This window comes from Delphinapterus leucas, chromosome 20 (genome assembly GCF_059928025.1).
Source record: "Delphinapterus leucas isolate spDelLeu-1000000601 "Yukka" chromosome 20, BTC_Dleu_Yukka2, whole genome shotgun sequence".
NCBI classification, from domain to species: Eukaryota; Metazoa; Chordata; class Mammalia; order Artiodactyla; family Monodontidae; genus Delphinapterus; species Delphinapterus leucas.
This window is the reverse complement of record NC_143148.1, coordinates 8,168,289-8,184,834: the sequence shown is the minus strand read 5'-3', so window position 1 is coordinate 8,184,834 and position 16,546 is coordinate 8,168,289. Positions and strand designations below refer to the sequence as shown.

The following is a 16,546-nucleotide window of genomic DNA, read 5'->3' as shown; positions in this document are numbered from 1 at the left end:
CCCCTCATCCAGAAGCTTTGTAGGTTCACAAAGGATACCTGTGTTTCTCACTGTCACCTCTTGCCCTGATTTCCTGCTTCTGCTGAATTTTTTTTCTCCCTGGTATTCCTTTTTACATTTTTTTCATCCAATTTTTATCAGAGTTATACATCCACATAGTTTGAAAAATCAAATACAAGATTTTTTTAGAAAATGAAAACCACCAATGGTCCCCCATCTCTTTACCCTCCATTTCTCCCACCTCAGATGAATCTGCTTTCACCTCATTTATTGTATCATTTTGCTACTTACCTCCCTGTCTCAAAATACCATGTCTCTATGGCTACCTCTTGATTTTTCAATCTTAGGCATTTTGCATTCACTTCTCACTATGGAAGACACATACTCATACTGTTATTTAAGTTATTTCAAGCTCCCACACTGTGATTCTGGTTAGATGAATATTCATTGTTTACTTGTTGACTGTGTAAATGCTCCCATAGATGCCACACATAGTAAACCATGATTCCTTTCCTCTCCTACACAATTCTTTGTTTTTCCTGGCATTTATATTGTCTTTTTTTTTTTCAATTGCCTAGTGGCTGAGTTTTCCTTGTGCTTAACTAATTCAAATCCAAATTCTCCACTAACTATATGAATCTCTTCTTCATGTGTTCAGATGCATCAGGTACTCCATTAATTTCATCTTATTAAAGAAGTTTCTCACGTGGCCTTCTGACCTGCTCCAGTCTGGAACATAGCTGCCATCTTGAGCCCATCACCTCCCTCCTGGTTCAGATCCTGTCGCATCCCATTTCTTACTCTTCCTGTGTTTTGCTCCCTTGTTCTTTTGAGCTTCCTGATAAAAGGCACATGGGAGATACATTTTGGAGACATCGCATACATGAAAACACCTTTACTCTCGATGGGCCATCTGGCTTGGTATAAAATTCTGGGCTGGAGATCACTTTCCTCCAGAATTTTGAAGGCATCACTCCACTGTCTTCTAATTTCCAGTGTTATTGTTGAAAAACCCAGTCATTTGGATTCCTAAGCCCTGTACGTGACCTGTTTTTCTTTTCCCTGTCCTCAGTGTGCTGACAATTCTCAGCAATGTGTCTTCATCTATTTTCATCACTGGACATTTCAGTCATATCCTGAGGTCATTCAGGGAAATTTTCTTGAATTCTTTCAATTACAGTTCACCTCTTCCTTCCATTTCTGTTTTTACTTTCTAGAACTCTTATTAACTTGATATTGGGCTTCTTGGACTATCCATTTCTTTTATTCTCTCTCCTATTTTTCTAACTCTCTCTGCCATACTCCCTGGGAGATATTCTTTTTTTTTTTTTTTTTTTTGCGGTACGCGGGCCTCTCACTGTTGTGGCCTCTCCCGTTGCGGAGCACAGGCTCCGGACGCGCAGGCTCAGCGGCCATGGCTCACGGGCCCAGCCGCTCCGCGGTATGTGGGATCCTCCCGGACCGGGGCACGAACCCGTGTCCCCTGCGTCGGCAGGCGGACTCTCAACCACTGCGCCACCAGGGAAGCCCCTCCCTGGGAGATATTCTTAATATTATCTCCCACTCTTGTATTAAGCTTTTTCACTTTTGCTAGTATATTTTTAATTTCTAAGAACTCTTTTTTGATCTCTGAATTTTTATGGTATTTTGTAAATTTTATAGCATTATTCTGTAGTCTCCTACTTTATAATATCCTATTCGTGGTTCAAAGCTGCAGTATCTTGTCCTGTTTCTCTGATGATATTAATGATAGTTGTTGGGTTTTTCTTTTTTTTTTTACATCTTCTACTCTCTGCATGTCTGCATGTTTCCTCCAAGTACCCCCCTCCCTCCTATTTGTTTTGTTTCTATCTTTCTTCTTTTTTTTTTTTTTTGGCCATGCCACACGGCTTGCAGGATCTTAGTTCCCCAACCAGGGATTGAACCTGGGCCATTCCTTGTTTCTGTCTTTCTTGTTAGAGGCTTTATCTGATGTCTAGTAATCCTTAATAGTCAGTTCATATTTGGGAGTGGGCATCCAAAATTCTGGAAGTGGTGGGCCTGTGAGCACATAAGCAGGGTTGTTGACTGTGAACTTCACTGTAGGGTGAGCTGTCTGGACCATTTTTGTTGGGGAATCCCCAATGTCAGTATTTTTTGGTCTCTTTTCCTGGGTTAGTCATATATATATATATATATATATATATATACACACACATACATATAGATGTATATATTTGTATATGTAGACATACTATATATATGTTTTTAAAATAGAGAGGACCAAAGAAGAAAACAAATAATGAATCATGATCTCCCTGGCAAGATAACCCCTAACCATATGCAAGTTAAAAGGCACTCATTCATTCATTCATTCATGCATCCAATAAATGTTTATTAAGGTCTTCTTGCACCAGACACCGGGTTAGGCACTGAGGGTATAACAGTGAACAAATCAAAGTCTCTGTTCTCCTAGCGCTTCCATTCTAGTCTGGAAGACAGACACATGTGTGTCTAGAGTAGCGCTCTCCTACAGCCCCTTCTGCGATGATGGAAATGTTCGAGATCTGAGCAGTCCAATATGGTAGCCAACAGCTCTCGATCACTGGAGATGAGGTTCGTGTAACTACAGAATTGAATTTTAAATTTTAATTAAAATTGGAATTCAAATAGCCACCTGTGGCTAGTGGCTACCACCTTGGACAACACTAGAAAATTCCATCCTTACAGAGAGGTACAAGGGATTGGCAGCCTCATGGCTTTGGCTAGCTCACATTCCAAATGTGGGCTTACCCTACCGCTGAGGGCAAGCAACCTCACAGGAAGAGAAAGGAAATGCATCTCTTAAAAAGAAATAAAGAAACACAGCTTCTCCCAGCCAGTTCTGGAAGCCCATTCCATGAGAGAGGTTCAATTTCTCACTCACTTACGAGGGCCGAAAAGGAAACATCAAGTCCCCTTTCCCTAAAGGAAGCATTATTTTTCAGATCAATTCAACCATATATACACACACATCTTTATACATCCCTCACTGAAAGTACACACTGTTCGCTTGCATTTTCCGTGGAGGAAAGCCTCTTGGCATTTTTCCCTATTAATGAAATCTTACCTCTCAGCACCGGTGATTGGCACACAGAATGCTGGTCTCAAACCAGCCTGAATTCATTCATTCAACCCCTCTTTATTAAGCACATGTTGTATGCCAGGTGCTGTTCTAGACCCTGTGGATACAGCAGTGAGCCCGGCAAACAACGTCTGCTCCTTCACGGAACTTAAATTCCAGTGGGGGGGGGGCGGTGGGGAGATGAATGATAAAGCTAATAACTAAAGAGATTTTATAGTTACAAGGAGGTAAGTGCTATGGACAAAAATACGGCAGGGTGAGAGAGTTTGGGAGACCCAGGAAGGAGGCTACAGGTTGCAGTATTAAACAGTGTACCAGGGAAGGTGCCTTTGGAGCAAACACTTGAAGGAGGTGAGGGGGCCAGCCAGGCAGCTCTCTGGGAGAAGGATATTATTCCAGCAGAGAGAATGGCCAGTGCAAAGGCCCTGAGGCAGGAGCAGACTGGAGCAATCCAGGAACTGCACAAAGCCCAGGGTGGCTGGAGCAGACTTAGTGAGGGAGGCGTGCATGGGAGACAAGGCAGAGGGGTAAGGAGGGGTGTGGGGGTGTTTGCTGACAAAGAGCCTGGTGGGGAGTGAAGTGGGGAGACCGCGAAGCGCAGTGAACTGAGGACGGACGGGAGTCAAGGAGGGACGGGAGCTGACTCAAATGTCAAGATCCCTCTGGCAACAGGGTGGGGATTTTTATTTTTCCCAAAAAAAAGGCTGGCGGACATGGCTGAGTTTTAGGATCAATGCGGGGGGCGGGGGTGGTAGGGCATAAGGAGGTGGGGAAAGAGGCAGGCATTATATCTCAGAATAACTGAGCAAACGATTAAATTCAAAGCAGATTCTCAGCTCCCCTCTTCCTGAAAGCCCTGCTCACCTTCCCACCACTGGAAGTCTTGATTGTTGACTCTAAAATACTTCTCCATTCTTTCCTCCCACACCTCTCCCTTGTACATGTTCCCCTCCCAGGACCCCTGAAGACCCTCCTTCCATCTAGTCCCCAGCGCCTCCATCTCTCCTCTTTGGCCTGACTCAGGAAACTCCGAGTTCTTCCCACTTAAACACCTTAAACAATTCACCTTTCGCCCCCAAGGGCATTTTCCTAAACAAAGAGACACCTCGGGAGAAATTACAGTTTGCCTACAAGGCACCAGTGCCCGCAGGTAGTGCGGTATTTTTCTTGCCTATGTACTGTGTATGTTTCCAGATGTCAGCTGGGCTCTCCCTGCCTGTTAGGATCTGTATAAGATGAATTCAAACCCCATTCTTCAACTACGGGGTGGCGAATGCCCTCCCCACGTTCCAGAGCTTTGAATTCCTTGCCCCACCCCAAGTTGTTGCTTCAGCTGGATTCTGGGGAATCCTCTCTCTGTCTCCCCCTTTGGGGTGCAAGGACTAAGTCTGTCCTTTTCCTTAATTTCTATGCAACCAACCATGCACACAAGGCATTTATATGCACTTATGTGAGTGTGTGGACGGGGCTTCACTGAAAGTTTGGGGACACAGAGGTATTTACATCAACAGATAGGCAAACAACTCAAGACTCCAGGTGATGCATTCACATCAGGAAGACCCTTCGCCTTCTCCTCACCAAGCATCCAGCCACATGCCTTGATGTGTCTTGTTTTCCCCAGACCTGAGCTGTCCGACTATTTAAATTTAAATTAGGGACTTCCCTGGAGGTCCAGTGGTTGAGACTCCATGCTTCCAATGCAGGGGGCACGGGTTCAATTTCTGGTGGGAGAACTAAGATCCCACATGCCTTGGTGTGGCAATAATAATAATAATAATAATAATTTAATTAATTAAAATTAAATACAATTTAAAGTTACATCCCTTTGTCGTACTGATCACATTTCATGTGCTCCAGAGCCATGGGTGGCTGGTGGCTGCCATGTTGGGCTGCGCAGATGGAACATTTCCATCACCCCAGAATGTTCTTTTGGACAATGTTGGACTAGAAAGGACAGATACCTCCCTCTAAGAACTAGTCTGGTGTCTACAATTAAGACGACCAAAACTTCACCCCACAAAATAACTATGGAGCTATATTCTAGCTAGGATTCCAGGACTAGTGGGTTTTTTTGTTTTTTTTTCATTAATACGCCCTGGACATCTTCACAGGTCAGATCATGAGTATTTATCTTATGTCATAGGATAGTCACACAGTGTGGAATCCACAGAAGTGTGGATTCCTTTATCCATTCATTCATTTACTCCACAAATATTTACGACCACCTTGTATGTGTCAGGAACTGCTGGGTCACAGCCTAGAACGTGACAGTGTTGGATCGTGCCCTAGAGGGGCTTGCATTCTGGTAGGAGAGGCTGAGATTAATCAAGTCCTCACAGAGATAAATGTAAAGTGGCAACGGTTGGGAAGGAAGTGACATGTGGCGAGTGCCACAATGTATGCACCAGTGAGAACTACTAATTCTGTATCCGTGCTTATCTTCCCACCAAACTGTAGAAATTAGGGCCTAGAGAGAGAACCCAAGCAAATTAAGATGCATGTCTGAGCCTGCGCTTCCCCACTCTGAATAATGGAGATAATAGTTTCTACCTCATCGGAGTGTTGAGAGAATGGAGTTATTACAGTAGATAGAACAGTGCCTGGAACAACAGAAGTCATCATTAACACTATTATTATTTGTATGATTCTCCTTTCTGAGCTTCAGTCCTCCTCTTTAAAATGGAGGAGTATATGGGACCTTCTCTGGAAGGTTCCAGTAAGGATTGAACCAGTAGTTATTTCATTAACAGTCACAGCTAACACTTCTCTGGCCCTTCCTTTGCTCCGAGGGCTAACGGTGCAACAACGTTGGAAGGGAGGTATTGCCGCTGTCCCCATTTGACAGATGTGTAAACAGAGGCACAAAAAGGTGCAGTTCACCACTAGTTAGAATCTGGAGCAGTTGGAGGTTAGGAGGTAGAGGGATTCTGGGTTGCCCATTCGGGCATCTGCGTGGAACTGACCCTGCCCTTCATGCCCCTGCCGGCAGGAAGCTGGATGCCTTCATCTACGACGCGGCTGTGCTCAACTACATGGCCCGCAAAGATGAGGGCTGCAAGCTCGTCACCATCGGCTCGGGCAAGGTCTTTGCCACCACAGGCTACGGCATCGCCCTGCACAAGGGTTCCCGCTGGAAGCGGCCCATCGACCTGGCACTGCTGCAGTTCCTGGGGGATGGTGCGGCTTCACGCAGAGATGCCTACAGGGGATGGGGAAGGGAGGGGAGGCAAAGACCCCTGGGTACTGGGGAAGGAGGGGATGAGGACCTAGACTCCTATATCAGAGAGCAGGGTCCTCAGAGGGTGCCCACGGAAGGTGACCTCCCACCTTCCTGTCCCCAGATGAGATCGAGATGCTGGAGCGGCTGTGGCTCTCTGGGATCTGCCACAATGACAAAATCGAGGTGATGAGCAGCAAGCTGGACATCGACAACATGGCGGGCGTCTTCTACATGCTCCTGGTGGCCATGGGCCTCTCCCTGCTGGTCTTCGCCTGGGAGCACCTGGTGTACTGGCGCCTGCGGCATTGCCTGGGGCCCACCCATCGCATGGATTTCCTGCTGGCCTTCTCCAGGGTATGGGGGAGAGAGGGAGGCGGAGGGAAAGAGATGGGAGGAAACAGGCTGGGACGCCTAGAAATGGAAGGGAGCTGAATCGAGGTGCTGGAGGGGACTGAGGGAAGGTAGGTGGTCCGCAGCATCCCGCGCTGACCGGGCTTATGCCGCGACCCCCGCAGGGCATGTACAGCTGCTGCAGCGCGGAGGCTGCCCCGCCGCCCGCCAAGCCCCCGCCGCCGCCGCAGCCGCTGCCCAGCCCGGTGTACCCGGCGGCGAGGCCCGCTCCCGGTCCCGCGCCCTTCATACCCCGCGAGCGCGCCACTGTGGACCGCTGGCGCCGCGCCAAAGGTGCAGGGCCGCCGGGGGGCGCGAGCTTGGCCGACGGCTTCCACCGCTACTACGGCCCCATCGAGCCGCAGGGCCTGGGCGTCGGCGAGGCGCGCGCCGCGCCCCGGGGCGCAACTGGGCGCCCGCTATCTCCGCCGGCTACGCAGCCCCCGCAGAAGCCGCCGCCCTCCTACTTCGCCATCGTGCGCGACAAAGAGCCGCCCGAGACCCCCGCCGGCGCCTTCCCTGGCTTCCCGTCGCCGCCCGCGCCCCCGGCCGCCGCGGCCACAGCCGTCGGGCCGCCGCTCTGCCGCCTGGCCTTCGAGGACGAGAGCCCGCCGGCGCCCACGCGCTGGCCGCGCTCGGACCCCGAGAGCCAGCCCCTGTTGGGCCCCGGCGCGGGGGGCGCGGGCGGTGCGGGGGGCGCGGGCGGCGGAGCCCAGGCCGCGCCACCCCCGTGCCGCGCCGCGCCGCCCCCCTGTCCTTACCTTGACCTAGAGCCGTCGCCGTCGGACTCGGAGGACTCGGAGAGCCTGGGCGGCGCGTCGCTGGGCGGCCTGGAGCCCTGGTGGTTCGCCGACTTCCCCTACCCGTACGCCGAGCGCCTCGGGCCGCCGCCTGGCCGCTACTGGTCGGTCGACAAGCTCGGGGGCTGGCGCGCCGGCAGCTGGGACTACCTGCCCCCGCGCAGCGGCCCCGCCGCCTGGCACTGTCGCCATTGCGCTAGCCTGGAGCTGCTGCCACCGCCGCGCCATCTCAGCTGCTCACACGACGGCCTGGACGGCGGCTGGTGGGCGCCGCCGCCCCCGCCCTGGGCCGCGGGGCCCCCGCCCCGGCGCCGGGCTCGCTGCGGGTGCCCGCGGTCGCATCCTCACCGCCCGCGGGCCTCGCACCGCGCGCCCGCAGCTGCCGCGCCGCACCACCACCGGCACCGGCGCGCCGCAGGGGGCTGGGACCTCCCGCCGCCCGCGCCCACCTCGCGATCGCTCGAGGACCTCAGCTCGTGTCCCCGCGCCGCCTCCGCGCGCAGGCTCACCGGGCCCTCCCGCCACGCGCGCAGGTGCCCGCACGCCGCGCACTGGGGGCCGCCGCTGCCTGCCGCGCCCCACCGGAGACACCGGGGCGGGGACCTGAGTACCCGCCGGGGCTCGGCGCACTTTTCCAGCCTCGAGTCCGAGGTATGACGCGGCCTGGGGGGCCCCGCCGCCCCCTCGGTCAGCGCAGGCCACAGCCCGAGGGAGCACGCGGGGTGGACAGGACCCGCACGGGTTGGGAAGGAAGGAAATGGAACTGGCCGGACCCCGCCTGGAGCAGCGTCCTGCGCCCCTCGCTATGGGGGCACCTCGAGCCGGGGCGGATTTGGTCCCTCAAATCTCACCCAGCCTGGGAACAAGGGGATAGGGGTCTTGGAGCCCACTGGACTTTTTTTTAAACCCGACAAGGGCTTTTTAACGTCACCAGATGGGGCAGGAGGTGGTGGGGTCACGCCACGCCCGCGTCACTCCCCCACGCCTGGGGCCGTGGCCCCCACATCACTGTGCAGCTCCCCGGCCCCAGCCACGCCTCCGGGGAAGCCCGTTTTTAACCTTTCATCCATCGGGGCTCAAAACTGTGAGACGCGTTCGCCAAACTGTGACCCCAGACCTTGGCCCCCGCCACACAGAAACCCCTGACCCCAGACTGTGACTTCCGACCCCAAAAAATGGTCATCCGACCCCAGACTGTGACCCCTGACCCCAAACTGTGACCCGAGCCCCAGACCGTTCCCCGACCAGACTCTGTCCCTCGACGTCAAACCGTGACTCCCCCTCCTCCTTTTCCACCCGCGGTAGCTTTCCCCTCTTTCGACCTAGCACACGCCCCCAACGGAAGCCCCGCCTCCACTGCCCCAGCGTTGATCCCAACCTTCATCAGGCCAAAACTTCCCACCCTGTCGCACCTCACTACCAGCCCCAGGTGCCACTAATCACATGCTCTCCAAAGCCAACCCTTATTTATGACCTTTCAGTGAAGACCCAGCAGACCCTCAAAAGCCTTCTCTTCCCAGATCTCCAGCCGGGTCTGGAGCTGGGTTGTGGAAGAGAGGGGTCTGGGAGTCCACACTCATCACCAACCTCCCTTCCCACTCTCCTGTCCCATATTGCAGTGTTTGGAATAAACCATGTTTTTATGCCTCCTCAAGCCCAATGTGAGCTCCGTGTCTGTCTCTTAGTCCCCCTCAAGCTTCTCTGGAGGAAATAAAAACAGAAGAGTCCCACAGAGGAAGAGGGGGCAGAAAGAGAATTCCGGCAAGAACAGAGACCCTGGAGGGATGTGGGAGGTAAAGACTCAAAGAGGCGGTGAGAAAAGACCCTAAGAAGAGAAGGGCTGAGAAGGGGTTGGGGTGGAAGGAGAAGTGGGACAGAGAACTCAAGAAAGATCTGGGATCAAAACTTTTTTAGGATCAAGTCTAGGGTCCCATTCCTATGGCAACAGGTAATGAGGCTTGCTAGGGTCTTAATATCCTGTTCATGCAAGCGAGGAGCGTGTCTATTATACCCCAGCCAATCCACATATCTTGAATTCCGTTAATCTCACCAATGAGAACCTATTTCTAACATTTCATTATGCCAATTAGCCAAACCTCTGATGCTGATGGGCAATAAAAAGAGCGGAAGCACTTGTAATAGCTGCCTCCAGAGGGTGGACTTTCTGATTAAGCTTGCTGACCAGAGCTGCAAGGTGAACGCCTGGGGAGGCAACTGACTGCCCCTAGAGGGTAGATTCAACCAGCTGATTTACACATATCATCCTGTCTACACTTAACCATTTTGAAGTAAATTAAAGCCTTCATAACAAGGAGGGGAGAAGAAACCGGCCTTATGGGTCCTCAGGAAGCAGAAACCTAGTCTCCTTGCCAGTAAGGGCTCTTATTTGCATACACGAATAATTAATTAAGTGGAAAGAAGGGGCTGGGAGTCAAAGGTGGAGGAGAGAGTCGGGGCTTGGAGCTCCTCTAGTTGATGAGGAAAACAGGCCTCCTGCAGAACTACAACTCCCAGGAGGCCTTGCCGCTGCTCTGCGGCAGAGCGCCCCAAAGTCATGGGGAGGGTATAGTTTCCCCGGATCTGCAGGCCTAGCTATCCAGGCCAGGACGCAGTTACCTTAGCTCTCCTTCACCCCTCTCCCCATTGTCCTCTCTAATTGGTGAACGAGGAGGTTTCCAAGGTAACCGCGCAGTAGGGAGGAGCCTCACAAGAAGGGAAGAGAGACCCGGAAGTGACGCTCTTACCTCGCGCCGGCGGCGGGAGGCTCCAAAGATGGCTGCGCGCAAGGGTCGGCGGCTCACGTGTGAAACAGGGGAGCCTATGGACGCCGAGTCCCACGACGCAGGGTCCAAGGGCCCGGCCCAGGTCTACCTACCCGGCCGGGGACCCCCGCTGCGCGAAGGCGAGGAGCTGGTCATGGACGAGGAGGCCTACGTGCTGTACCACCGAGCACAGACTGGTAGGCCTGGGCACCTGGAATCCTGGGTCCTGAGGAAGGAGGGGACTGGAATCCTGGGTCCTGAGGGGGCAGTTGGTCCTGAGCCTTTAACTTAAGAGGCACTCTGAAAGAGAAGATTGGGGTGTAAGAGGGTTGACATCACACTCAAGAGGACTGAGATCCCTCTGTCCCAACCTAATTTTTCAACTTCTCCTTCCATCCCCAGGCGCCCCCTGTCTCAGCTTCGACATAGTCCGGGATCAGCTGGGAGACAACCGGACCGAGCTTCCTCTTACACTTTATCTGTGTGCTGGGACCCAGGCCGAGAGCGCCCAAAGCAACAGGTGAGTAAGAACTGACGCTTTCCCAGGACCAGGGACCTGAGCCTCCAGCTCCCTCTTCCTCAGGACCTAGAAGTCGGGGTTTCCAGCCTCCTCCCACCCTCCTTACTAAGGATCCTGGCACCCGGTGCCGCATTCATGCCACACTTCCCCCAGATTGATGATTCTTCGGATGCACAATCTGCATGGGACAAAGCCGCCGCCATCCGAGAGCAGTGACGAGGAGGAGGAGGAGGACGATGAAGAGCGGAAGCCTCAGTTGGAGCTGGCGATGGTGCCCCATTATGGCGGCATCAACAGAGTTCGGGTAAATACAGCACCAGCAGCCTGCCCTGCGTTCTCTGGAGCACACCCCCGTGCACCCACGCCCTTCAGCTCTTAGAAAATCACCTGGCGCATAGTGTTTTTGTTTTTGTTTTTGTTTTTTTGCGGTACGCGGGCCTCTCACTGTTGTGGCCTCTCCCATTGCGGAGCACAGGCTCCGGATGCGCAGGCTCAGCGGCCATGGCTCACGGGCCCAGCCACTCCACGGCATGTGGGATCCTCCCGGAACGGGGCACGAACCCGTGTCCCCTGCATCGGCAGGCAGACTCTCGACCACTGCACCACCAGGGAAGCCCTGGCACATAGTTTTATATATTATAGTAATTGTCATTATGTGCTAGATGCTATAAGGTGTTTTTTCTTTCAGCAAACATCATTTGTACTAAATTTATTATTTATTTACTTATTTATTTGGCTGTGTTGGGTCTTCAGTTGCGGCATACGGGATCCTTCATTGTGGCGCGAGGGCCTCTCTCTAGTTGTGGCGTGGGCTGTAGAGCACGCGGGCTCAGTAGTTGCAGCAGGCAGGCTCTCCAGTTGAGGCGCGTGGGCTCTGTAGAGCAAGCGCGGGGGCTTAGTTGCCCCGCGGCACGGGGATCTTAGTTCCCCGACCAGGGATCGAACCTGTGTCCCCTGCACTGGAAGGCGGATTCTTAATAGAGGGGTATTTTTTAATGTTCTTCTCTCTTCTATAAAACAGTGAGAGTCACAAAGCTTACGTGATGGGGCCGGTGTGAGGATAAACTGAAATGACATAAAGCGTTATTTCAATAACTGAAAGTTATTCAGGTGTCTAGAAACAGCACTGGGCTATAACTTGAGATATATGTTTTCTGTTATTGCTCAGGGACTCTTGTGGGCTTGGGGGTTACTTTTGTGCTTCAGAGTTACAACCCCTTCTAATCAGGTTGATGTGAGAATTAAATGAGATGCTGTGTGTATAGTACTTGGAGCAGTGCTTGGCTCATAGTTCTTGAGAAGTATTTCCATTAAAGTATTACCGTGTCTCGGGTACTGTTTTAGACCGTGGGGAGTTAACAGGGTGCAAAAGGCCTCTGGCTCCTTGAAACTTACATACCAGTGGGAAAGGGAACAAGAAGAAACTAAGCATATGTGTGTATGTCCAAAGATGCTAAGTGTTGTGGAGAAAAATGAAACAAGGTAAGGGAGTTAGGGTCTTCTGGAGTGGGGTTGCCTCTTTAAATAGTGTGGTCAAGGAAGCATTCACTGATAAGGTGCCATTTGAACAGAGACCCGCAGGAAATGAGGGAGTGAGGCAAGGATATCTGTGGGAAGAGGTTTGCGGGCAAGGAAATAAGTGCAAAGGCCCTGGGGCGTACTGAGGAGTTTTGAGGGAAGCTGGGGAGAACAGTGCTGAATGGATGAGGGGGAGAGTGACAGGGTTTGGCAGGTGGGCACAGAGGAGACATTGTTTAGGGCCTTGTAGGCCAGTGTAAGGACTTGGCTTTTACTTGGGGAGAAATTGGGAACCGTTGGAGGGTTTAGAGTGAAGGATGGCAGGGATCTGACTTGTGTTTTAAAGGGATCCCTCTTACTGCTGTATTGAGAATAGACTGCAGGGAGGCAAGGGCAGAAGGACAGTCCTGTGAGGAGGCCAGTACAGGAATGCAGGGAAGGGTGACTTCGGTAGTAACACGAGTGACAGCAGCAGAGGTACTGAGAAAGGATTGGAAGTGTGGCATTTTGGGTAGAGCCAGCATAGGTGGTGGGTGTGAGGAAGGAGAGACAAGTGGGGAATGAGTCCTGCCGTTTGGGGCCCAAGGTGGGACCTCCAGGGAGGAGTAGGTGGCAGTGGGCGTTTAGGAACTTGGCTTTGGCCTTGTGATGTCTAAACAGTCAGTTCGATGTGAGCCTGGAGTTGAGGAGAGAGGTCAGGGCTAGGGGCTACTGGAAACCTTGAGGCTGAACAGGATCTCCTAGTGAGCAAAGGTAAACAGGCAGAGAGATCCGGAGACAGGCCTGTGAGCAGCCTACATTTAGACAGTTACAGAGACCAGGAGCCTGAACACACTTCTGGGGGCTAGTGGAATAACAGCCTCGATTCCTGGGAGTCCGGAAGGAGTTTTGTCCTCCCCGCACCATCATCTCTACCGCAGGGTGGGGAGTTGTCCCGGGTACCAAACTGCTCTTGCAGGCCCTGATTCCATTCCCGCAAAGGTTTCTGGGAGTTGTAGTCCCAGCCCTGGGTGGGGGGCGGGTCTGAGGAGCTGCAGTTCTGGTTCTGGGGGATGTTAGGGGCTGTGCTTGCCACCTGGAGCCTCCTGTCCCTCTCACCTCCGCTCCCCTTCTCCCTCCCCTCCAGGTGTCGTGGCTGGGTGAGGAGCCAGTGGCTGGGGTGTGGTCAGAGAAGGGCCAGGTGGAGGTGTTTGCACTGCGGCGGCTTCTGCAGGTGGTGGATGACCACCAGGCCCTAGCGACCTTCCTCCGGGATGAGCAGGCCCGCGTGAAGCCCATCTTCGCCTTCTCTGGCCACATGGGCGAGGGCTTTGCACTCGACTGGTCCCCTCGTGTGCCTGGTGAGTCCCTGGGGTGTGCAGTTAGCCCTGAGGGCTGGGTAGGAGCAGGGTCTGCAGCAGGGGTGGGTGCTAAGGTGGGAGTGAGCTGTGGCCAGGCGGGACAGGGTCGTGTCCTGACTCCCCTTCGCAGGGCGCCTGCTGACCGGTGACTGTCAGAAGAACATCCACCTCTGGACGCCTGCGGACGGCGGTTCTTGGCATGTGGACCAGCGGCCATTTGTGGGCCACACACGCTCCGTGGAGGACCTGCAGTGGTCTCCAACCGAGGACACGGTGAGGGAGGGCTGGGGGTCTGGACTCCTGGCGTGGGGAGGGGGGGCAGGTCCTAATGAGGGGATCACTAAAAGAGAGGGTAGCCCACCACTGGACCCCGGTCTCCAGAGTGGGGCGGGGGTGCACCAGGTTGCCTCCGACTCTGCCTTGTCCAGGTATTTGCCTCTTGCTCAGCTGATGCCTCCGTCCGCATCTGGGACATCCGGGCAGCCCCCAGCAAGGCCTGCATGCTCACCACCGCCACCGCCCACGATGGGGATGTCAACGTCATCAGCTGGAGCCGCCGGGAGCCCTTCCTGCTCAGCGGCGGGGATGACGGAGCCCTCAAGGTCTGGGACCTGCGGCAGTTCAAGGTACTGTCCCAGCTGGACACCTGGGGCGGGAGAAGCTCCTGCTACCGGAGGCCACTAGGATTTGTGGGTTTTCCCTCCTGAGATGGTTTATACACCAGAACTGGGAAGGCCCTCTGAATTGGGGTCCAGATGAGGAAACAGGGTCAGCGAGAGGAAGGCTTGGGGCTGCTGTGGGGTCGCTCCCTCTACCATCTGGAGATCTGACACGAGGGAAGGGGCTGGGTGGCGGAGACTACGGTTCTCATCTGCCCGCAGGGAGCCATGCGCCGGCCGTGCTGCCCAGGGACTCAAGGGCTTCAGAAGACGGTCATTTTTCTTTCCGTGGATTTTATAGCTGAGAGCAGAGCCCAGCTCACTCATTTTGGGAGGGGGAACTGAGGGCCAGAAGAGACAGGAGCAGGTAGGATGTGACCACCCAGCTAAGCGTTGACTCTGCAGAGCTGAGAGGGTCTCCAGGCAGGAGAAGTTGCAGCTCCTGGCCTCCCTCTGGACAACCTGGCCTCCCTCTGGACAAAGCCGTGACTTCATACACCTCTGGGCCTTCCCGGGATTGTCTTTTTACTCACCCCAGTGTAATGAGTTCTACAGAATCAGCCCTGGGGAAGTTTCTAGAAATGGATTCCAGCCCCCCAGGCAGGTGCATGGCCAGGTCACAGGGCCAAAGTGGATTGGCCACTGGAACATTGGAACCACTTCTGCAAATGAGAGAGACACCAATCCCCACCAGCACCTTCGCTTTAGTAAAAGTGTCGTTCTTTGCCTCAGCTCTCTCTGGAGCCTGGGAGTCATGCCGCTGCCCCCTTTAAGGCCTTCTAGAACCAGCAGGCAGAGAGCACTTGCAGAACCACGCCTTCCTTTTATAGGGAAGGAAACTGAGGCAGGCCCAGGGAGGAGCAAGGGTTGGGGTTTTGTGGCCTGGAGCTGGGAGGGGCTTCTTTGCAGGTGAAACCAAACTCCCAGCAGCCCCTGGGACATCACAGCTTTATTACCAGCTGTACTTCGTGCTCTGTCCCTTTCAGAGAACCTGGGTTTGTGGGGGGCACGAGGGGTGGAGCCCTGGTTGAACCCTAAGGCTGGAGAGGGGTGGGAGTCTCTGCCTGGGTCACCCCAGGCATCAGGCTGAGGGGCTCAGAGGCCCTGACTCCCATCTTCCCATAGTCTGGCTCCCCGGTGGCCACCTTTAAGCAGCATGTGGCCCCCGTGACCTCCGTCGAGTGGCACCCCCAGGACAGTGGGGTCTTTGCGGCCTCGGGTGCAGACGACCAGATCACACAGTGGGACCTGGCGGTGGAGCGGGACCCCGAGGCCGGCGACGCGGAGACTGACCCTGCGCTGGCAGACCTTCCCCAGCAGCTGTTGTTCGTGCACCAGGGCGAGACGGCTCTGAAGGAGCTTCACTGGCACCCGCAGTGCCCTGGGCTCCTGGTCAGCACCGCCCTGTCAGGCTTCACCGTCTTCCGCACCATCAGCGTCTGAGGCCAGCCGGGCCGCGTCTGTCTGGCCCTCCACTTGGGGACTGAAGTTGAAGTTCATTCCCCTGGAAGGGACTCGTTCAGATCCGTTGGCCAGCGCTTCTCGAGCAGGACTTAGTTTGGCCCATCGGCTGCCGTGATGGATTCTGTTTGACTTACTGGTCTTTGAAAGGACTCGGTTTGGTCCGGTGCCCGCCTTGCCAAAGGATATGGTTTGATCCGTGGCTCTAAAACTAGGGCTTGGTTTGCTCCCACGATTCCTCCAACCAAAGGACTGGGTTTGACCCATGGCCCTATAACACCAGTGGGTTTGACTCTGGTGACCCCTCTTGCCCCAAACCTTGGTTTAGCCCAGTGACTCCCTCCCCCCCGACCTGTCAGAAGACTCCATTGGCTTTTTCCCTGACGGGCCTGGCGTGGCCTGTGTTGCTGTGGACACTTAGTCAGCTGCAGCACTTGGCGTGACCCTTTGACCTCTCTGCCACTGGCCTCCCCCAGGGAACTCAGGTGCTTTACAGTGGCTGAACCAAATTCAAGGAGTGGGTTCCTCCAGCAGAATTTGGCCCTTGTCTTCCTGCCAACTGGGTTTGGCCACGACTTCCCAGGGAGAGGCCACGTGGGGCCTTCTCCCCTCCTCCCAAAGGCAGGCACCGTGCAGGGGGGAAGAGTTGGGGGCTCCTGAGGGGCAATAAAGGACCAGAATGAGGCCTGGAGTGTGTGAGACTCGTCCTTCTGCCCACTGCCTCATGAGGAGGAGGGAGGACCTGGCCCCCGGCTGTCCCTAGGCCACTGGGT

At 54.3% G+C, this 16,546-nt stretch overlaps 2 protein-coding genes across 2 annotated transcripts in view; both read left to right on the top strand.

Annotated features, from left to right (window-relative positions):
- Positions 1-9,154, top strand: part of GRIN2D (glutamate ionotropic receptor NMDA type subunit 2D) — a 30,272-nt gene extending 21,118 nt beyond the window's left edge. Inside the window, exons 10-12 of the mRNA XM_022585191.2 lie at positions 6,093-6,280; positions 6,445-6,677; positions 6,839-9,154. Coding sequence (XP_022440899.1) covers positions 6,093-6,280; positions 6,445-6,677; positions 6,839-8,170 — 1,753 coding nt within the window. The 3' untranslated portion in view covers positions 8,171-9,154. The remainder of the gene's footprint in view (positions 1-6,092; positions 6,281-6,444; positions 6,678-6,838) is intronic.
- Positions 9,155-10,256: 1,102 nt separating this feature from the next.
- GRWD1 (glutamate rich WD repeat containing 1) lies at positions 10,257-16,458 on the top strand. Its single transcript, XM_022585190.3, has 7 exons — positions 10,257-10,472; positions 10,678-10,795; positions 10,949-11,099; positions 13,440-13,653; positions 13,784-13,926; positions 14,082-14,279; positions 15,438-16,458. Exons 1-7 carry the CDS (start codon positions 10,286-10,288, stop codon positions 15,753-15,755), a joined length of 1,329 nt encoding a protein of 442 aa, XP_022440898.1. The 5' UTR covers positions 10,257-10,285; the 3' UTR covers positions 15,756-16,458.
- The last annotated feature ends 88 nt before the right edge of the window (positions 16,459-16,546 follow it).